The 20,462-nt window shown below is 48.4% G+C and overlaps 1 protein-coding gene and 2 long non-coding RNA genes across 3 annotated transcripts in view; 2 read left to right on the top strand and 1 right to left on the bottom strand.

Annotated features, from left to right (window-relative positions):
- LOC148221340 (uncharacterized) overlaps window positions 1-20,462 on the top strand; it is a 53,182-nt gene that overhangs the window by 9,068 nt on the left and 23,652 nt on the right. The gene's annotated exons all lie outside the window — the stretch shown is intronic.
- Window positions 765-2,424, bottom strand: LOC148221342 (uncharacterized). The gene is made up of 3 exons (XM_088177765.1): window positions 2,323-2,424; window positions 2,073-2,173; window positions 765-1,296 (listed from the first exon to the last, which is right to left on the bottom strand). Exons 1-3 carry the CDS (start codon window positions 2,422-2,424, stop codon window positions 765-767), a joined length of 735 nt encoding a protein of 244 aa, XP_088033891.1.
- On the top strand, window positions 13,125-15,488 carry LOC148221341 (uncharacterized). Its single transcript, XR_015808213.1, has 3 exons — window positions 13,125-13,265; window positions 13,805-13,847; window positions 15,410-15,488. It is a non-coding gene; the product is annotated as an uncharacterized LOC148221341 (long non-coding RNA).

Below are 20,462 nucleotides of genomic sequence, written 5' to 3'. Positions count from 1 at the left end.
GAGTGGAAGAATGTGATGGGACCTGCAGCTGAGCACGAAAGTGCCAAACTCCAGAAGGTTGCTTTTCCCAGGATGCAAATTAAATGTGCAGACAACAACTGCTTGCTGAGCTGGAACCTTTTGTGACCAATATTTACATTTGATACAGTTAGTTTGGTTTCAGCAGCTCTGCAAGATTGAAAGAACGTGACAGGACATTGAGTTGGAAAGGGAAGCTCATAGCTTTGGTTTGCATGATCTTGTTACTATCCTTCAAAGTCAATGTGAAACCCAGCAAGTGTTTTCTCCTCTTTTGTTTCCAGATTGAAATTATGGAGCTGGATTGAGTGAGAGCACAAACATAAAGGTGCAGGCAGCACCTGGCCTCAGCACCAGCATTTTGGTGTTATCTGCCAGCTTTGCTGAGGGTGCCCTCTGCCCCAGCTCCCAGACCATCAGTTAAGGGAAATGTTAAACAGGAGATGTCCCAGTGCTGATTCCTGGGAGACATTCCTTGTTCCTGGCTCCACACTAGAGTTGGTGCTGCTGAGCAGCAGCCCTGGCCCAGCTCTCCTGGCCACTGCTGGCTCATGAAGCCCAATTTCCTTGGAGTGAATTGAACTTCATATTTAGAAAAAGGAAAATTCCAGGTGGGCACATGCAAGCGCAGAGTTTTCACAATCCCACCACACCAACATCCCTCACTGTGTGTTTCCACCAACTGCCCCAAAACCCAAAGGAAGGGAACATCCTGTAAAATATTCATGAAAGGCCGAGAAGGGGTTTTAATTATGGGTTTGGCTCTTCTGTTTGTAGGCTCCCAATGAGAGTTTCTTCCTTTTGCTTTCTGAGTGGTGGTAGTCCCTGAGCTTCACGAGCTGTCTGCAGAGATTGCAGCCCTGCTGGGAGGGTTTGCTCTGCTCTGCTCTGCTCTGCTCTCTTGGCAGGGGCTGTTCCCAAGCAGCCCTGTGTGCTGGAGCAGGCTGGAAGCTCCTGTTGGAGGGCCCTGGAGCTGTGGCATCCCTGTGAGTGTTGTCATGATCTGGAGGACTCATTCTCCTCCTCCTCCTCCCTGCTGAGCTGTTGTAGTTGGTGGTGCTCATGAAATATCTGTGGCGTTCATTGCCCCACCGTGGGGATCTGCTCCTGTCCCTCTCCCTCTCTCTCTCCCTCTCCCTGACACTGTTCCTCCGGCTCTTTGTCACCCTAATCCTACCAGGCAGACCCTGTGCAGGACCTGCCTGGCTGCTGGGCTCCTCCTCACTGGAGGAATGGAATGATGAAGAAGATGTTTCTTCCCTTTGTGAATTGGAGCGCCTGAAGGGAAAAAAAAAAAAAAAAAAACAAAAAACGAGGGATGTCTGTTTAGGGCATTTCTTGCAGACTTATCTGGAATTCAGTCATTTTTTTGAAGTGGTTCCTATGACAGAGAACCAAGGTCACCAATGGGAAATTCAGACACACGGGGTCTTCTTACCAGGTCTGTCCCTGTCATAGGAAGGCCTTGTCTTTAGAGCCCCTACAGCCTCCATTTCACAGAATCACAGAATGGGCTGGCTTGGAAGGGACCTTAAAGCTCATCTCATTCCAACCCCCCTGCCATGTGCAGGGACACATCTCAATATCTCAGGTGGCCCCAAGCCCTGTCCAACCTGGCCTTGGACACTTCCAGGGATCCAGGGGCAGCCACAGCTGCTCTGGGCAACCTAAGCCAGAGTCTCACTGCACTCACAGGGAAGAATTTCTTCCTTGTATCCAATCTAAATCTTCCCTCTTTCACTTTGAAATGGTTACCCTTGTCCTGTCAGGACTCTCTGATAAAGAGCCCCACCCCATCTTTCCTGGAGGCTCCTTTAAGTCCCCTTCTCTGCATTAGCCAGCTTCAAAGAGCAGACAAGGAGCAGCTTACACAGGACAGCAGCCTAAAGCCCAGCAAGGAAGAGAAGAACTGGTGTGGGATAGTTCAGAACCGACAGCACTGAAGGATGCAGGGAGGAATTGTCTCCTATGGCACAAACACTCAGGAGGATGAGAAGACAAACAGCAAAGCCAGGAAAAGGAAACAAATCCTGAACAAGTCGCCCTGGTATTACCTGGCATAGAACAGCAGATAGGCTTGCTGCCCCAGAACCGTGTGGATGCCACAGCTGTCCACAGCCACATCATTCATCTTGTACCACTGCCCATCACTCGCCTGCAAAGGAAGGATCCGTGTCTGCCAAACTAAGACACTCCAAAACAAGCCCAATCCAGCCCCAAAGCCTTGGCTGCCAGCAACACGGCCAGGATGGTGTGACTTCCCAGCACACATGGCTCCCTGTCAGGAGGGAAGCTGCTCTTCACCTTTGTGTAGCACAAGAAGTGTCCTTCAAGGCAGGTGTGACCAGTGTGCACCACCACAGCATACAAGGAGTAGAGGAGGGGCTCTCCATCGGGCTCAGACATGTAGGGCCCAAGATCCAAGCACTCAGGATACTCCACAACCTAAGGAGAAACCAAATAGCTCAGAAATGATCCTGGGCTGCCACATGAAATAACCTTCAAAGTGTCACGGTTTGGGTGGGGGGAAACTGTTCTCTGCCAGGGCTGGTCTCCCCATGGGAGTCTCCTGTCCCTGGGAGGGAACACGAAAAGCCCAACATGAGCAGCTTGTGACAGAGCCTTGGGGAATTTCTGCCCCAAAAGAGGAGAGGATTCCCCAACCCTCTGGCTGCACACACACCTGGCTGAGCTTCCTCCTGGTCCGATCATCAGCCCTTCCCAGACACACCGTGAGGATCCTGGGAGCCTGATGGATTGTGACCACCTTGGACACAGCAACCTTCTTCTTGCACCTGGAGCCCAAGCACAGAGCTGAGTGCTGACATGAAGCCAACCTTACCTCAAGAGTGCCAGCAGTCTTTCCTTTCTCACACCCTGGCACTAATTTTAAGGCTATTCCAGGCTGTGAGACCATAATAAAAAAAGCTGCCTTCAATTATTGTGCATTAAACCTGAGAAACTGCTTGATTTCACACAGATCCTGCTGTTAATATGTTGTAAGAAATCGTCTTACTTCCTACATTTGAAGCACTTTCTCCCATCTGTCTGCTTGGGTGCCACAAAGTCCTCCAGAGCTGTGGTGAGGGATGAAGCTCCCTGGAGGAGTGAGAAAGGAGCTGCTGAGCTGTGGGAAGAGCCCTCACCCAAACATTTCCCAGGAGCTGACACTGAGGAGACCCAGCAGGACCCCACAGGCAGTGTTTGTAAGGAGACAGAAAGAGGGTGTGATATTGAACATTTCCCTGTGTTCCAGGGGATCCTGGGGCCATCCAGAGCTCCCTCTCAGTGCCACTGCTCAGTTCAGCTGCTGATGGCATGCAGGGGCATCAGCAGTGAAAAGTGATCCAGCCCATCAGCCTGGGGGCCAGATGGGTGTTGAGAGAGGGCACAGGGAAGAGGAAGGAGAGTACATCAAAGGTGCAGAGGGGACAATGCTGTTTAAACCCAGCACCACGGACACACCAGTGCCACAGCCCTTGCAGAAGGACACTGTCCATTCCACCACCAAGATCCCTTGTGCTCACAAAAGAGGTTTTTAAGACAAATCCTTCAGTTCTGGAAAGCTACAAGGGCCTTGGGACCTCTTGAGGCACAGTTGCAAATCTCTTACCTTGATTTTCAGAAGAACATCCCGGAAGGCTCTGAAGAAATCAGAAACTGTTTTGCAGCTCAGGCATGTGACTGGAAGGAAAATCAAAATGCTGAGGGAAGTGAATTGATGGTGTCAGTTTATGCTCGTGGCTCCTCCTAGGCCAGTCATCACAGGACCAGCTGCATGTCACAGGCACTTTAAGGGCACAGAAAATGCCAAGAAGGGCAGTAGTTGTGGAAGCATACCTCTGGATCTCAGAAAGCCCCCAAATATTTGATGGATGATGGTAGTTTCTCGGGAAGAGACGTCTGAGCTGGGAATAAATGGCAAAGCAGAGAGTTACCTCCTCCAAGAGTTTAGCACTGAAAGCCCTGGGTGTAAGTGTTCCTTGATAGGAGCACTTCAAGGAGTCCCACAGATTCAGGAACAGTGAAAAGGGAATTTTCAATGGGGATTTTCTTGTGCTTACTCGCTGCTTCCACTCAGACAAGCTCTCTGCATGGCATTGACAGTGCAGCGTAAGAACTCGTAGGCATCTCCTGGGATGTCAGGCTTAAATTCTCCTATGACTAAGAAAGGAGTTAGCAGCTCTCCCCTCAAAGAAGGAAAGAAAACCTGTTGAAGCACATGGAGTTGCCTACATTTGAGGTCCCTGATGACAGCCCTGGGGCGGATGGCAGTGGCTGAGGAGTACAGGACTTTCCGAACGTGAGCTTCCATGATGCACATCATGCAGAAACCTTGCCGGCGACCTGGGCAAGGGGGGAAAGAAACTCCTCAGGTCACCAAAACAATCCCCAGGTGGAAAACATAATGGAGGTCTTGAAGTGTTAAAGACTCTCTACTCCTCCTGAGGTGCCAGGTGCTGACAAGCCCAGGACATTTTAGTGCATAGGAAATGTTCTTCATGGGGAGGCTAAACTGGCACAAGTTTTCTGTGCAATAAACCAAGAGGGCTCAACTCGAAGGGACAGAGACCCAGGGCTAAGAAGAGGTGCCTGAATGCACCTTGATAGGACAAGTGGCTTTTAGTTTGAGTGTTTGAGGAACATAAACTCCTGGGGCTAACAAAGAATGGCTGCTGTTCTCCTCAACCCACCTGCAGTTCTGGGAATCTTTGGGACGTGCCTAAGAGATTTAAAAGGAGATATTCCTAAAAGAACTCACAGAAGCGGCTGTGCTGACGAGAGAGCAGGTAATTAGCCAGAGGAGCTGTGTATGTCAGGCACTGCAGGATGACATTCAGGTAGCAGGTACTGCCCAGGTTGTAAAGCCCTGCTCCAGGTCTCCGCTTTTGCCTCCAGTCCATGTAAATCTTCTCTGGGGGAAAATGAATCTTCCGTGGTGGAGTCATTTCCTTGCCTATGACTGCAGGCAAACATTTAGAAAGAGATGAGACAATAGGTGGGGGAGACAGGGAGTTGGGGTCAGGGGCAGCAGGGGACAATGAGGGACAATGGGGGACAGTGGGGGACAATGTGGGACAGGCACACTTTTCCCTGGGTAACGGCCAGGCAGGGCCCAGAGCGTGGTGGTGAATGGTTCTGCATCCAGCTGGTCACCAGGAGTGCCCCCAGGGATTAGTGCTGGGCCCAGTTCCTGTTTAATATCTGTTTAATATCCTGTTTAATATCTTCACTGATGATTTGGATGAGTTGGTGGAGTGCACCCTCAGTAAATTCACAGACCACAGCAAATTGGGTGTGTCAGTCTGCTGGAGGGCAGCAAGGCTCTGCAGAGGGCTGTATCAGGAATGGTGTGGCCAACAGCACCAAGGAAGTGACTGTCCCTCTGTCCTTGGCTCTGGGGAGGTCACACCTTCAGGGCTGTGTCCAGTTCAGGAGACACTGAGGGGCTGGGGCATGTCCAGAGAAGGGCAATGGAGCTGGGGAGGGTCTGGAGGGTAAATCCTATGAGCAGCAGCTAAAGGAACTGGGATAGTTTGTCCTGAAGGAGGCTCAGAGCTGACTTTATCACTTTCTGTGACTACCTGAAAGGAGGTTGTGGCCAGGTGGGGGTGGGCTCTTCTCCCAGGCAATAACCACTGGATAAGAGGATACAGACTCTGGAGCTCTCCCAGGGGAGGCTCAGCATGGACATCAGGAGGAATTTCTTCACAGAAAGAGTGATTAGATATTGGGATGAGCTGCCCAGGGAGGTGATGGAGCCACCAGCCCTGAGGTATTTAAGAAAAGCCTGGACGTGGTGCTTCGTGCCCTGGTCTGGTTGACATGGTGGTGTTTGGTCAGAGGTTGGACTCGATGACCTTAGAGGTCTTTTCCAACCTAATTGACCCTGTGATTCTGTATTTAATGCTATTTGATTTAATTTAATGAATATTTAAATGCTGAGTTCACTATATGACACCAAGGACAACAGCTCTAACTCCCAAAGCAGAAACATCAGGGGAAGCCCAACACCCTGTTGACATCTACTGACAGGGAAACACTTCTGGGAAACAGGCTGTTCCCCTGCTTAGTCTGCCAAAATCCAACAAATCCACACTGATTTCTGGGCCTCAGGCTGCCTTCCTTTCCCTCTAGAGCCTCAGATTATCAGATCTTCATTTTCCTGATTGTAATGTGATGAAAAGAAGCAACACCTGGGTCTGCTGCTCTCAGGGAATGCCCCAGAATTCACTCCAGGCTGTCAGCACATCAGCATTTAGGGATGGAGCAGTGGCCATGTCCGTGGTCCGTGGTCATTCACAAAGTCCAAGCCAGCTGGTGAAAATGTTACTCCAAGAAGTCACTCCCTGTTGTAGCCATTGCTCCTCTCAGGTACAGAGCAAAAACCTTTGGATGACAAAGGATATCAGCACCTCCTGCAGAAAGATCCAATGTTGGGAAAGGAAATATTTGTAGCTCAATAAAATGATTTTTAAAACCCCAAATGTTACCCAAAAAGCACCTTCAGCTGTCAGAAGCGTTTTGTTGGTGCCTGTGGCTGCTGCCAAAGACAACACTTGGGAAAAGGCCAGGCCTTGCACAGGTGAGCTCACAATCACCAGGCACAGGTTCCACATCTCTGCCACTTCTGTGACACAGGGCAGCACACATTGTTGGCCCTGTGGCCACCTCATCCTGGCTCCTCTCCCAGCTGGAAGTCTCTGGAGCTCCCAGGTGCTGATGCTGGAGGGCTGCTCATGGGCCAGGGCTGCTCAGGGCTGTGGTGGAGCCTGGGCACAGCTCTGGCTGGCACTGGGGGTTTCTGTCCTGTTCTTCACAGGTATTGCACTGTGCCCTTTGGGTTTTTAATGGTTCATTCCCAAGGAATTTTCTCTGACCCCAAACTGCCACTACCAAGGAGACACCTCCAGTGGTGGCACAGGGCAGATTTCAGCTGCCCCCAGGCTCCCACCCAGGTGGGAGTGAGGCCACCCAGTCTCACCCAGGTGAGACCCACCCAGGTGCTCTTCCACCCTGGAGCTCCCTAAAATGATCGTGGATGGCTTTTTTAGCATTAGAATGCTTTGGAATGCAGCACTCAGGAGAGCACATTGGGCTCCAAACCTTCCCTTAGGGTGCAAGCTCCTCACTGAGAGCTCAAAGCCTCGTGTTCTTCATGTCTGAAGCCTCCTTTTGCAGGTGCAACAACTGATTTCTGGGGTATGAAGTTCCATTTTGAAGGCCAAAAGACTAATTTGTAAGGTCCATAGCCTTTTTTTAGGACCAACAGTTCCATTTTTAAGACCCAAAGCCTCCTTGTTTGAATCCATGTTTGTGCTCACTCGTTTTCTTTTTCAAAGTCCTGAGCATAGAGGCAGAGAAAAACCAAAAGGCATTTTCAACCAGAACCACCTGGGTCAGTCTGGCTGCTCTCAGCTCCTGCTGCCCCCTGTGCTCAGTTCTGGTTCCTCTCTGCCCCAAGAAATAAATCTTTGGTCCTGACTAAGAGGGCTTTGGGCACTGCAATGGAAGCTTCAAGCAGTAAAAGATGGCTCTGGGCTCTCCAAAAGAGGATTTGGGTCTCAAACCAAGTATTGACCAAGCATTAAACCATTCTAAAAATGGATCTTTGAAAGGGAAAAGGAGGGTCTGAACCCGGAATTTAAGTTTTGGACTCTCAAAAGATGCTTTGGTAACAAAAATAAATCTTTAGAGGCTTAAAAGGTGTTGAGCCTGCCAAATTGCAGACTGAATCCTAAAGAGGAGGGTTTGGTCCCTAGATGGGCTTTGGGAGCGAAAAAAAGAGTCTGGGCTCAAACCTGAGACTTTGGACTCTGCAAATGAAACTTTGGACCTTCCAAATAACCCTTGGGGCTCTCAGAATTGCACTGTGGGAGCTTCCGATGAGCCTTGGGACCTTAAGGGCAGGGCTTGTAACTTAGAGATGAGGGTGTGTGACCAAACAAGGACCACAGAAATTACACTGTGGACCCTAAAAATGGTGAGATACTTCAAATGACCCTTTGGAACCTGGAAAAAAAAAAAAGTGGAACTACTGGTTCCTCTCCAGCCCCAGGAAACAAAGCTTTGCCCAGCACAGGTGAAGGTCTGGGGTAGCTGGTATTGATTATTGTGACAGGCTTTCCATGAGAATCCTGCTTTTCTCATACCTTTTGCCATTAACAGTGTTGGTTTTCTCATCTCATTGCTGTTCCCAGTAAATTGTTCTTTTCTCAGCCCATGGTCTTTGCCTTCTGTGAGGGGAAGCAGCATGTGGTTTGAGCAGAAATGCTGAACTGGAGGACACTAAACCATGACACAGCTGTGCTGCAGAACATTCAAACCTGCAGCTCTGTGTCTCCAGGGTCCCAGCTGGGACCAGCTTGCCCAAAAAGCTGCTGGGGAGCCACAGAGCTGGGCTGGGGGGGCTGCTCTGCTTCCCAGTGTAGCACAGGACACCCATGATGCCATTTTAGCTTTTGCCTTTTTTTCTTTTCTATGTTCTCTGTATTCCTCACACACATATTTGGAGCTCTGTAACCTATTGTATTAGTGGCTCATCTTCCCAATATTCTCCATGGCCTTTCCCTAGGCAGAAAGACAAAAATTCCAGAGCTCCAAGCCCCAGGGGTACAAGGCCCCTGTGCTGTCTTGGTTCTTCCAGGCTACCAAGGCTGAGAATTCTGGAGATTCATTCATGGACAAAGTACAGCCAGTGCTGAGGGGGGACCCCAGAGAAAGAGCTTGACCTGGGGGGAATTGATCACCACTCATCCTCCTCATTGGTGCTTTTTATCAATTATGCTAATTTCCTAAAACCTTTAAAAATGTTCTCACCCCTGTGGGGGTTGGCTTTTGTGGACATCTGTCCATAACTGCTCTTGAAGGCCTTCAATAAAGATCCACTTTTATATTAAATCCTTACTAAAATTATCTGGAGATGCATTTCCAGGTTAAAAAAAAAAGACAAAGCCCACACCATCAGAGAGGAGGAAGGATGAGCACTCTCACCCCCACCATAACACACTGGGACCTAATTGAGATGAAATAATGGTGACTGGAGAGATGTTGGCTCTCTAGGAGCCATTTCATTTCTCAATTTCAGCTGCTGTGAAAAGGCAGGAGCCATTCAGGGGTGAGGCCTGAGCTCTGGTGTGTGCACAGAGCAGAGCTGTCTGTGTGATCTCAGCCTCTGATCCCAAACCAGACCATGCTCATCTGTCCCTCCCAGTGCCACTGGCTCTTCCCTGTCTGTTTCTGTGACACCACAAATAACTTCTGTCCCTGGAGCAGTCTGTGACACTTGGTTCACAAGGAAATCCCCATGGGCATCACCTCAGTGTGGTCTCAATTCTGTAAAATCTGAGGCATGATTGACTGCAAAGAAATGCTTCAAAAAGAGTCATTGAAATCAGCAGCAGAGAATTTGTGCTGGGTTTCTTAACCTCTCAGTAGTGCTGGTGCCTTGTGCTGAGTGTGAGCTCTGGCAGCAGAAGAGGAAGGGCTGCAGTTCCAGCTGCCCAAAGCTGGGTGAGGACAAGGAGGGGATGACCTGTCCAGGAGCAGATGGCAGTGGCTTTGGGATGATGAGCAAAAGGCATTTTCATTGTTCCTTTTTCTTCCCCAGCCTTTCTTCTCCTTCCCATGTCTCCATCCCACTTCTGCCCACAGAGAGGAGGGCAAAGCTGAAGGGGGCCGGCAGAGCTCTCCGTTAAAGGATGGGCTCTGCCTTTATTTCACCCCAAAGCTGACAGCCATAGGCTGCCATAAACAATCCCCATGTCCACCCCCACCATCCCAAGGGCTTTAACAGAGCCCAGGGAGGGACCTGCCCCGTGCCCAGGGGTCTGAGAGCAGACAGGGAGGCCAAGGCTGGGGAGGAGAGTCAGAAAAGCACTGAGCTGGGGAGGGAGATTGTGGACACACACATTCACAGAGCTGGGGAATCACAGCTTGGAAATTCTTTCCAGGCCTGGATTTCTCCTGACTCTCAGCTCCATTCCCAGGCTGACAAGCTGACTGCAGCTTCAGTTAGGGAGGAGTCTCCCAGGGTGACAACACGGTGACAAACAGAGTGGAATTCATCACCAACATTAACCCCTGGTGTCTTTCCCGTGGGACACATCCTGAGGTGCTGTCCCAAGGATGTTTTTCCCAATTGTCCAATGAGCTCCTGTCCTGTCCTGGCTGCACTGACACACTTTAAATCCGGGCTGTCTGTACAATAAATTGGCCTTTTTTCCCCACAGAGCCCCGTGTGTGTTGCTGTCCTTTCTCTCTCTTTTTGGCACAGTGACCACAGGAGATCTCTGTCCCTGGAGGTGCTCAGGGGGCTGGGAAAGGTGAGAGCTCCCATGTCCTGGAGCTGGGTGTACAAGCAGGGCTGGGCTGGGGAGCATCCCCTGCTCCAGGGCAGAGGCTCAGCAGAACCCAGCAGTGCTGGAGTGAAACAAGGAGGCAAAAGAAGGGTTTATTTCCTTTTTTCTTTTTCTTTTCCTTTTTTGTAATTTGTCAACAACTTCTACATGAACAAGGTAAAACTGCACAAGTATCTCCACAGTTCTTCAACATCATTCCCAAAAGAGCAAAACAGAACAAAAGCAACGAGTAAAAAGAAATATCATCAATATCAACATCTACACTGACCCCCCCTTTGCTTTTCTTCCCCTTCCATTTTCCCCCCTTGCCTTTTCCCTCCTTCTCTCCCCTCCCTTCCTCTCATTTCCCTTTTGCTCCTCCCATTCCCTTTTCTCCCTCCTTGTTTTGTTTTTTTTCCCCTGCCTTTCCCTTCCTGTGGGAGTCACCTCAGATTTGTTGAGAAGGGCCCAAATCCTTTGAATCAACGGCATCAAAGACTACAAATAAATCTGGGGACAAGAATCGAGGCAGGATTTGTTCAAAACACCCCAGCAGGCTCAAAATTTCTGAATATTTATCGCAATTAATTAATTAAACAACACTGCAATGCTTTATATGTATGCATATGGATTTAATGGTGCTAATTAACAAGCTGCATTAAGATGGTTTCTCCAAGGATCTTTCCCTGTGGATCCCAGTGCATTTCCCAAGTGCTCCAGTGACCAGGTTTTATTTTCACAAGGTGTGAAATGCCATGGAAGAGCAGTTGTGGCAACAAATCCAGAATTTTGGCATCATTCTCACATGACCCCTTTGCTGAATGCCATTGTTTCCCCATCTCACAACCAGATACTCCAAAATATCCCCCTTGGACAGAGTAGAAATCATATTGTGAAGGTGGTTTGGCCATGGAAGTCAGTTGGAAGGGCTTCATTTGACTTTTATTTCTTTTTTTTCAAGTTATTTTATACCCCCAAGTATCTCTCAGCTCACAGGTTTTCAGCTTCCTGACACTCCTCATAGAACAACATGAGCATTAAAGTGTTTCAGAAATATAAAGTCCTCTGCAGAGGTCCAGGAGAATCCACATTTTTGTAAAAAAAACCAATTTCATCCAGATCTTATGAAGCAAAATCATTAAAATGCCCATTTTTTCATCACCTTGTCTCACACCATGAAATTAAAAACATTTTTCCTCCATTTCCCACCTCAAAAAGAGTTTTAACTCTCCCGATAATTTAATCTCCAAACTCTTGTCACCCTGTAAAGTGGGTTTTTTAGGGGTAAAAATTAAATTCTGAATGCTGGAGGTGGAGGGAGGGACACTCACTGTGGTTCCAGGGAATTGAAACGGATCCAAAATGTTCTTTGGGCTAGAAATGGCTCATGTGAGGCAGCATTTCACCACTCCACGGGGTCTTATTGCTGCCTTTTGGTTTTGTCCTGCCTTGCCAACAGGGAAAAGACATCAAATCTCTCATCCTTCAACATCTGGAGCTGTTTTATTGGTGATTCCCCAGCTCAGAGCTGGGACCCCCAGTGTCACCCCCGCTCCTCTCCCACGGCCGTGGAACGTGGCCCCCAAACATCACGGGGTGGCCACCAGGGAATGTTGACCTCAGCCTTGGGGGATTGGTTGCCAACAACAGAACCTGGCCCTGGGGTGGTGCAAACGCAGCCCTGTGCCACAACCGGGGGACCTTTGGAAATGACCAGGTGCCAGCGAGGGGACCCTGCCCTCAGCCATGGCCAGGTGCCGCCCATACAGCTTCCTCCTCTCCCTGAACCCCCCCGGCCACAGTAAGCACTGCTCTGTAAGGAATAGCAGATATTCAGATTTACAGGGAGATCTCGGAGCTCTGTTTATTTGATGGTTGTTTTCAAGGTTGTTTTCAAGATTGTTTTCAGGTCCCGGCGTTCGCTCCTGCGTTAATTAGTGGGAACTGTGCTCCTTAGGAATCAGCGAAAAAAATATGGAATATTTGGGGTCTAATTTAAGGGTATTTCACCCTTGTGGTTGCTGAGCCCCGAGGTCAGGGGGTGCCATCCCTCATGGCTTGAATTCACTCACCCCCTCTCACAGAGATCCAGGAGGCTGCAAAACATCTCAATGCACAAATCCCCCTCACTGGGGAATGGCAAGGGGGAGAAATCTTCCTAAATATCATTTTGGAGGATGATAGCTGAAGATATTTTTATCTTTATATGTTTCATTTCTTGTTTTATTTGATTTTTATTAGTAGTTTCATATTGCTGCACCTCCAAATCCAGCTCAGATCTGAGGAAAAGAGGGAAAAGCCCAAAAACACAGTTTCCAAGATCTGCTCATCAAAAGGGGTTTAGGGGGAGGTGGCCTGGTGCTGATTTCAGGTTATCATCAGAAAATCCTCAAATCCTTCCAAAGCGTGGGATTTTAGGGATAAAAGTGCATAAATTAGTGATGTTCAAGGTGAGTTCTTGCCAAGCTTTGCCAGCATCCAGCTCCACGTGCTCCTGGTGTTCAGGATCCCCAGGACCATCCTACACCAGGCACCCCTTGAAGAGCTGAAAAAGAGCCAAAAACCTGCGGGTTTGGGTTTCAGAGTGAAATGTGAGCTCCTGCTGGGAGAACTCGGAGTGAAATCCATCCGGTGCACACACCAGGAACCACCCTGGAACTTCTCCAGGTTCCTGGCTCTGGGTTGATGCCCCTCGGAATAGTGGAGCCACCACCCTGAGGTGTCTGCTGATCTGGTCATCATCATCACCACCATCACCACCATCACCATCATCATCATCATCACCACCATCATCATCATCATCATCACCATCATCACCACCCCCCTGCTCTCCTGACACGTTCTCTCTCTGTCCTTTGCAGCTCTCAGAGGTGCCAACAGCAGCTGGGGCGTGCCAGATGTATTTTAGTAAGTCCCACAAGTTTGGGGTGGGAAAGGGGATTCCACCAGCCTCGATCTCCATCAGGGATTCTCTGGTGCTGGGCTGGGTCACCCAGCGCCAAAATCCCCCTGAGGTGTCCTCCAAAAGGGATGAAATGGGAAAAAAAATCCTCCAAATGTCTGGAAATACCCCAACAGTACAGAGAATAATGCTGGGATGGCAATAAACCCCCTTTGCAGTTCTTTGACCCAGAGCTGTGGCATTTAGGGCTCTGTGTGCTGCCCAGACAATATTTTGCCAAATGGTTCATTTCTTCTTCTGATCACAAAACTGTCGATGATTGTTGATTGTACCGTTCTGGGGGAAAGGAGAATCAGGGGAGTGAGTGATGCAAGAGGCAAAACCTGGCCTCTGAGAACCCACCTGATCATTTAAATTGCTCATAAAACGTAATTATTGGACCATAAATGTGTGTTGTAGCATCATTAGTTGTAGCATTTATTAACATTAATTTGTTAATTAGGTGCTGGCACTGCCTCCTTAAACCTTTTTCTGGTTTTTGCAGCAATCCTCAGGACTTGAACATTTTTTTGCCTCAATCCACAACGGTGAGTGACAACTCAGCTCCCTCCCCAAGCCCACACAACTTCTGTAACACAAACATTTTCTTTAAAGAAAAACTGGATTTTTACATCAAACCTCCGCAAAGCTCATCATCTTTTGGGGCTGAGTTCCTGCCCCTGCTCATGCAGTACAGGGATTTGGGGGATGTTTTGAGCCAGAACTGGGAACAGGCAGAGCTGCTCCCCAACTGCTGGGGAGAGCTTGGTGCTTTCTGGGGCTGCCCCTCACTGCTGCACCCTCTTTTGATTCCTCTCTTCTTTTTTAATTCTGCACCAAACAAATGTTTGTCCTTCCAGACTGACCGTGCTGCTCTCTCAGCACAGAGGATGCAGCTGATGCCTCAGGATTTCAGTTTTTCTATTTTCCATCTATTTGTAACCCTGCAGTTCTTTAGTGCAGAACTCTAAACTCCATATCCAGTGTGAGCTGCTGCTCTCCCATTTGGGGCACACACAACAATTCCTCTCCAGGCCTGGCAATCAAGGACACCTCACTGCCTCAGGCCTGAGAGATGGAAACAAAAGGGAGTTGGGGGCAGCAAACTTGGGGTAAATGACTTCATTACCTGGAGCTGGAATTGGAAGATGAACCCCCAAAATGCAAATGGCCCAAAGTTATCAAAGTGTGCAAACCCGTGACCCATTGTCCATTTTTTGGGTGTAGCCCCTGGGGAGCTTTGTCTACCTGAAGGCTCTTCAATAAATAGAACTGCTTTTTATTTTCTTGATTTTGTCTGGCTTTTGTTCTTAGGTAGCCCAAAAAGGCACCACAGCCAGTGCCTTTTTTTGGAAGGTGCTGGGGTTGGCCTTTTCTAAATTACTCCTTGGAGATCCTTTCACTCCCATCACCTTCAATTTCCTCTGTGAAAAACTAGGTTTGCTTTCCTGATAAATTTCAAAAGGTTTAATAAAAGACAATAAATACAAACAATAAAGCAAAATATTATAATGGCCAGGTGCTTGACATTCAGCCAGGAGCACACCCTAACTCAGAAAACATTTGTTAAATGCATCAACATGTTGCATATTCATAGACTTTCATGCTTTATTCAAAATCATCCCCCCAACCTGTAAACCAACTTTTTTTGTGGCTCCATCCTGTCACACACTCCCTGATCAATAAATTCCCTGCCTGGAGTTCTGGTTATCTTCATCCAGATAGGATAATCCAAGAACATGAAGAATTTCCTGCTTACCTTTTTCCCATCCTCTGAGTTAATTACATGAACAAAAGCTTTTTACATCCCCACGCTGTAGCCCGAGAAAAACACATTTATCACACTGCTATTTCTACGTTGTGTTAACAGCAGAACTAAAAAAAAAACTGTATTCATACAGCAAAGCTTTAAACGTTATATATATAGGATTCATTTTATTATTTGCACAAAGCCAATAATATGTTATTATACATGATATATAATGTTATTATATATGAGATATATGTTATTTTATATGAGATATAATATGTTATATATGTGTTACTATATAATATGGTGTAAATATGGAGTTTAACACCTCTCTCTCTGTGTTTCCCATCCCTTTCCCAGGTGTGGGAGCCCTCCCTGAGCACTGATCCAGCCCAGCCCGTGGTGGCCCAGCCCGAGGGCTACCTGGGGCTTGGTTGGGCCACCTTGGGGCCACCTCAGGACCTGCTGCAGCAGTGCCTGACAGCAGCTGGCATCACTGAGCAGCTGCTGGAGGCCGAGGCCAAGCAGGACCCTGGCACCTGCCAGCCCCCCGGGGCTTCCTGCGGTGCCCCCCAGGTCGCCCCCATGGGTGCCCAGCCAGCCCTGGGCCAGCTCGCCGTGGCCAGCAGTGCCCAGCCCTTCGTGCAGCACCTGGGGCCCTTCTCCTGCCTGCCACTGGCCATGGGGCCAGCTCAGCTTGGGGGACAGCAGGTGGTGGCCACTGCCCTGCCAGTGCCACAGCTCGTGTTCCTGCAGCAGGCAAGTGCCAGCCCTGGGCACCTCCATCCTCTCCGGGCTCACTTCTGGAGTTCTGTGCTTTGAATTTTTTTTTTTCTTTAGTTCTTTTAGTCCCATTTCTGTCTCTTTAAAATTCCTTATGGATTTTAATTTTCCTTTTAATTCTGTGTCTTTTGTTTTTAATTCCTTCCCGTTCAGTTATCTCAGTTTTTTTAGTTTTTTCATCAGGGAAGAGGAACGGGGACGAAGATCCCAAAACTTGAGCTTTTATTTGGCTCAGTCTTCACCCCTCTCTGTAGACCCCTGATTTGTGGGTTTGGGGCACACACCTCCATTTTTAGGGTTCAGACCCTGAGAAGGGCAGCTCTACAGAACCCTTTGCAAATTGTAGAGTCCTTAAAGTTTGGAAAACCCTGGAAGATCCTCAAATCTGACCCTTCTTGTCCTTCCTCGCACCCTCTGGTGGCAGGACCAGAGAATCCCCACATTCACACCAACCTCAAGCACTCTGTGGGTTAAAAAGCACCGGATTTAGGGCGTGTTTCCATTTTTTTTGTGGTGTTTTTCACCCTCTCCAGGTGCCTCAGAGGATCATCCTGCAGGTGAAGCAGCCGGGCCCCCCCACACTGGCCCTGCTCCCCAGCCCAGCCTCCTGTGTCCTGGCGAGTGGCCAGAGCCCGGGGCCACCAGCCCACAAAGCCACTGGGCACCCCCATTCTGCCACCCTGTCACCCTGTGGCCACCCTGGAGCAGCAGCACCCCAGCACAGCAGCGTCCATTGAGCCAAACTGGGGGAAACTGGACTCCTTCAGTTCTCATTTTTAATAAAACTCCCGAAGGAAAGTGCAGTCAGAATCCAAAGTGAGATTATTCAGCGTTAAGGCTTGAGTTTAAACACACCCCAGGTCTTGTTTCATACTGGAAAGTGTGAAAAATAATAACATAATCATCACCTTGGTCCCTGAGGAGAGGAAAACCTTCTGCAGAATTTCTGTCCCCGTTTCTGCTGGGAAGTCCTTGTGCCATGCAGCTCCCCTTCAGGTGAGGAGCTGGCTTTCCTGGCAGTGCTCTTTGTTTCCAAGGTTTTCTACTTTATTTTCCCAAAGTTTGGTGGCCAATTTTCTACTCCTTCCCAGTTTTGTCCTTCATTTTTATTTTTTCCCCTCTAATTCCCATTTCCCATTTAATTTCCAAATTTTACACCTTCTTTCACAGCTTTACCCTTTATTTTCTAGTGTTCCACTTTCTTAGCTTTCCTTTTTATTTCCAAGTCCTCCACTTTGATTTCATTTTTATTTCCAAGTTTCCTTTTATTTCAGGTTTTTTTTCTCTTTCAAGTTTTCCTTTTTCATTTCCACGTTTCTCCATTTTGTCCCGAAGTTTTCTGCTCCCTTTTCAAGATTTTCCCCTTCACTTCCCAATTTGTCCCTTGATTCTCAAGGTTTTTTTCCACATGAAAGCCCAGGAGAAATGCTCTGACTTTTCTTTGCACAGTCAATAGCTGTGGGTGAGAGCAGAGGAGGAGGAACTCAAAGTGAGACACAGGGTACAAGATAAAGAAATTTGGTGAAAAAAAAATGCCCTCGTGACAGGCTAGAGGGTCCAGAAGGAAGATCTGGATCAAGAAGACACCAGGGGGCTACAGGACAGACAGGGAAGGATGCAAAAATGGTATCTGAGAGCTGGGCAGAGAAAAATGGAATATAATGGAAATGGAAAATGGAAAAATGAGAAAATAGACACGAGCAGAGGGAGGGAGGACCTAAAAGATGGGGACAAGGTTCCTGGTGCTAAACCTGGCCACTCCCAGGGTTCAGCCAGGCCATTCCCAGGGCTAATCCAGGCTGTTCCAGGGCTAATCCAGGCCGTTCCCAGGGCTAATCCAGGCCACTCCCAGGGCTAATCCAGGCCGTTCCCAGGGCTAATCCAGGCCGTTCCCAGGGCTAATCCAGGCCATTCCCAGGGCTAATCCGGGCCGTTCCCAGGGCTAATCCAGGCCGTTCCCAGGGCTCTGCAGTTCCCCACTTTGGCCGCTCGGTGGCAGCCGCGAGCGTGGGAACTGCCCGGCGGGTGGGGGGACACGGAGGGGACACAAAGAGGACACAGGGGGGACACAGGGGGGACACAGGGGGACAGGGACACAGGGGCACACGGGGGGGACACAGGGGGACATACGGGGAGACACAAGAGGATACGGGGGGGGATCCGGAGGACAACCACAGGAGGGGGCACAGGGACACAGGAGGACACAGGGACACACAGGGACACAGGAGGGACATAGGGACACGGGGGGACACAGTGGGGACACAGGGAAGGACACAGAGGGGACAGGGGGACAAAGGGACACGGGGGAGAAACAGGGACACAGGAGGGATATAAGGGGACACAGTGGGGACACCGGGACAGGAGGACACGGGGGGACACAGGGACGGAGGGGGGACACGGGGACACAGGAGGACACACAGGAACACAGGGGACGCAGAAGGGATACAGGGGGGACACGAGAGGGACATGGGAACACAACGGGGACACAGGGAGGAACACAAGGGGAGCACAGAGGGGACACAGGAGGATACGGGGGGTACGCAGGGACACGGGGGACATGAGGACACGGGGAGGGACACAGGGGACGGGGGGGACACGGCGGGGGACACAGGGACCCGTGCCTGTGACACTGCAGGGGTGGGAGCTGCCCCAGTGCTGGGGGAAGCTCCAGGAGCTCCTGGGCTCCCTGGGGTCCAGGCAGGTCCAGCAATTGTGGTGAGAAATGATGGACAGAACGCTTTAAAGTTCTAGTGCTAAAAGCCCCACTTTAATGTTATAGCCTGGTTTTCTATTTACTTATTTTATTTCTTTTTGTAGCCTATTTTTGTCCCGTTTTTAAAGTTATTGTGTTTAATTCTAATTGGTTAGTAAATTTCTTGCCCCTCAATTCGTTGGTGTTTGTGTGTATATGTGTTAAGATTCTCCTTTTACACAGGCATTTACATTTTTTACTTTGTGGATTCTTATGGGATAAACTTCTTATTTTTCACAGATGTAAACTGCTTTTTTATAAGAATATTATGTAAACTGATTTTTATTCTTATGGTTCTTTTTCATGAAAGCTAACAGGCTAGCTGTTAATTCAGCTGAAATAGTAAAGTCTGGGAGATTTGTAGCAGAATCCTCCCAATGCCCCAGTGTTGTCTGAGTTTAACACAGTTATAGGGGACAGAGACTCCAAAATGAGCTACTTCTCCTTCAGCTTCAACCACTCCACTTTCACCAAGAAGGAGAGATGGATGTGAGAAGATAAAAGTGAAAAAAATAACAGAGCAGGTGTGAAGGGTGGTGGGTCCCACAGAGCAGCAAGTCAAAGAGCTGATGCTTCATTATCCTTCTGACATGAGTTCCACACTGGGGATTTCTTTTTTTTCTCTCTTTCTTCCTCTCTCACTTTCTTCTCTTCCTTCTCTTTCTATTGTTTTTTTTATTTCCCTTTTCTTCTGTGCCAGATGGCTCCATTTTCCATCCTCCCAATATCAGGTAAATAAATATGCAGCCTCTTGCCTCAGCCCTTGCCATGTTGAGTCAGGAATGTGAATATTTAATATTTAATTCCTGTAAATGCTGGACAGTGTCACTCTTTGTTTGGCCAAGTGTTTCCTCATTTGGTCCCTGAGCAAAATTTCGCCATTATATTGTGAATTTGTTGTTCCAGGTGTGAGAAGGATGGATCCTGCCTCTTTGGCTAACACAGCATGGATCACCCAAGGGAGCTGGGACAAGGGCCTGAGGGACAGGACAAAGGGAATGACAGAGGACAGGGATGGATGGGATATTGGGAAGAGGGAGGTGAGGCCCTGGCACGTGTGTCCCATGGAAACTGTGGCTTCTCCATCCCTTGAAGTGTTCACATCCAGCTCTGATGGGGTTTGGAGCAGTTTGGTCCAAGCTCTGAGAATAAAATGAGTTTTCGGGTCATTTCCAGCCCAAACTGTTCTGGGATTCGAGGATTTCTTCAGCACTGTGCCAGAGCACACGATGCTCCAGCAAGGACTTGGCAAAATTTCATTAACCTTAACAACAACCATTTCACAGACGCTTTTGAGGTTTTTCCTTAATATCAGCAACTTGAGGCCATGTGCCAGCAGAGAAATTCTTCTCCTGTCCTGCTGCATGGAAATCAGCATGGAGAGGGAGCAGGCAGCTGCAGGCAGCAGTGCCTACCTGGGAAACTGAGCTTAAACCCAGATATTCCATTGGCTCTGAACTAAACCCAGATTTCAAAAGAAAAAAAACCCCAACAATATACATGACATTCATCTAAAGCAATTGTTTAAATTTCTAATAAAATTTAAAAATGAAAGCTGAAAGAGAATTATTATAAAAAGCTACTCATTTCTTGTGATTACTATTTTATTTTGTGAGAGGAAAAAGACTTTTTTTATTTTGTAATTCCCTCTATTTTTATTTTCTAATTTTTAACTGTTTTATTTTAGAACATAAAAGATTTTTGGATATATGACTTGACCTTTATGTAATCTTTTTTTGCCTTTCCTATCTGTAAATTTCTATTGTCACCTCCATGCCTTGCATTATGTTTTTTCCGTTCTCCCTCAGTGTCACCGATACCCGCGTCAAAGAAAGGATAAATGAACGATGGACATGGCGGGGGTTCAAAGGGGATTTT

Source organism: Sturnus vulgaris, chromosome 23 (genome assembly GCF_052056855.1).
Source record: "Sturnus vulgaris isolate bStuVul1 chromosome 23, bStuVul1.hap1, whole genome shotgun sequence".
Taxonomy (NCBI): domain Eukaryota; kingdom Metazoa; phylum Chordata; class Aves; order Passeriformes; family Sturnidae; genus Sturnus; species Sturnus vulgaris.
Note: the sequence above shows the minus strand (reverse complement) of the source record. Positions and strands in the feature narration are given on the sequence as shown.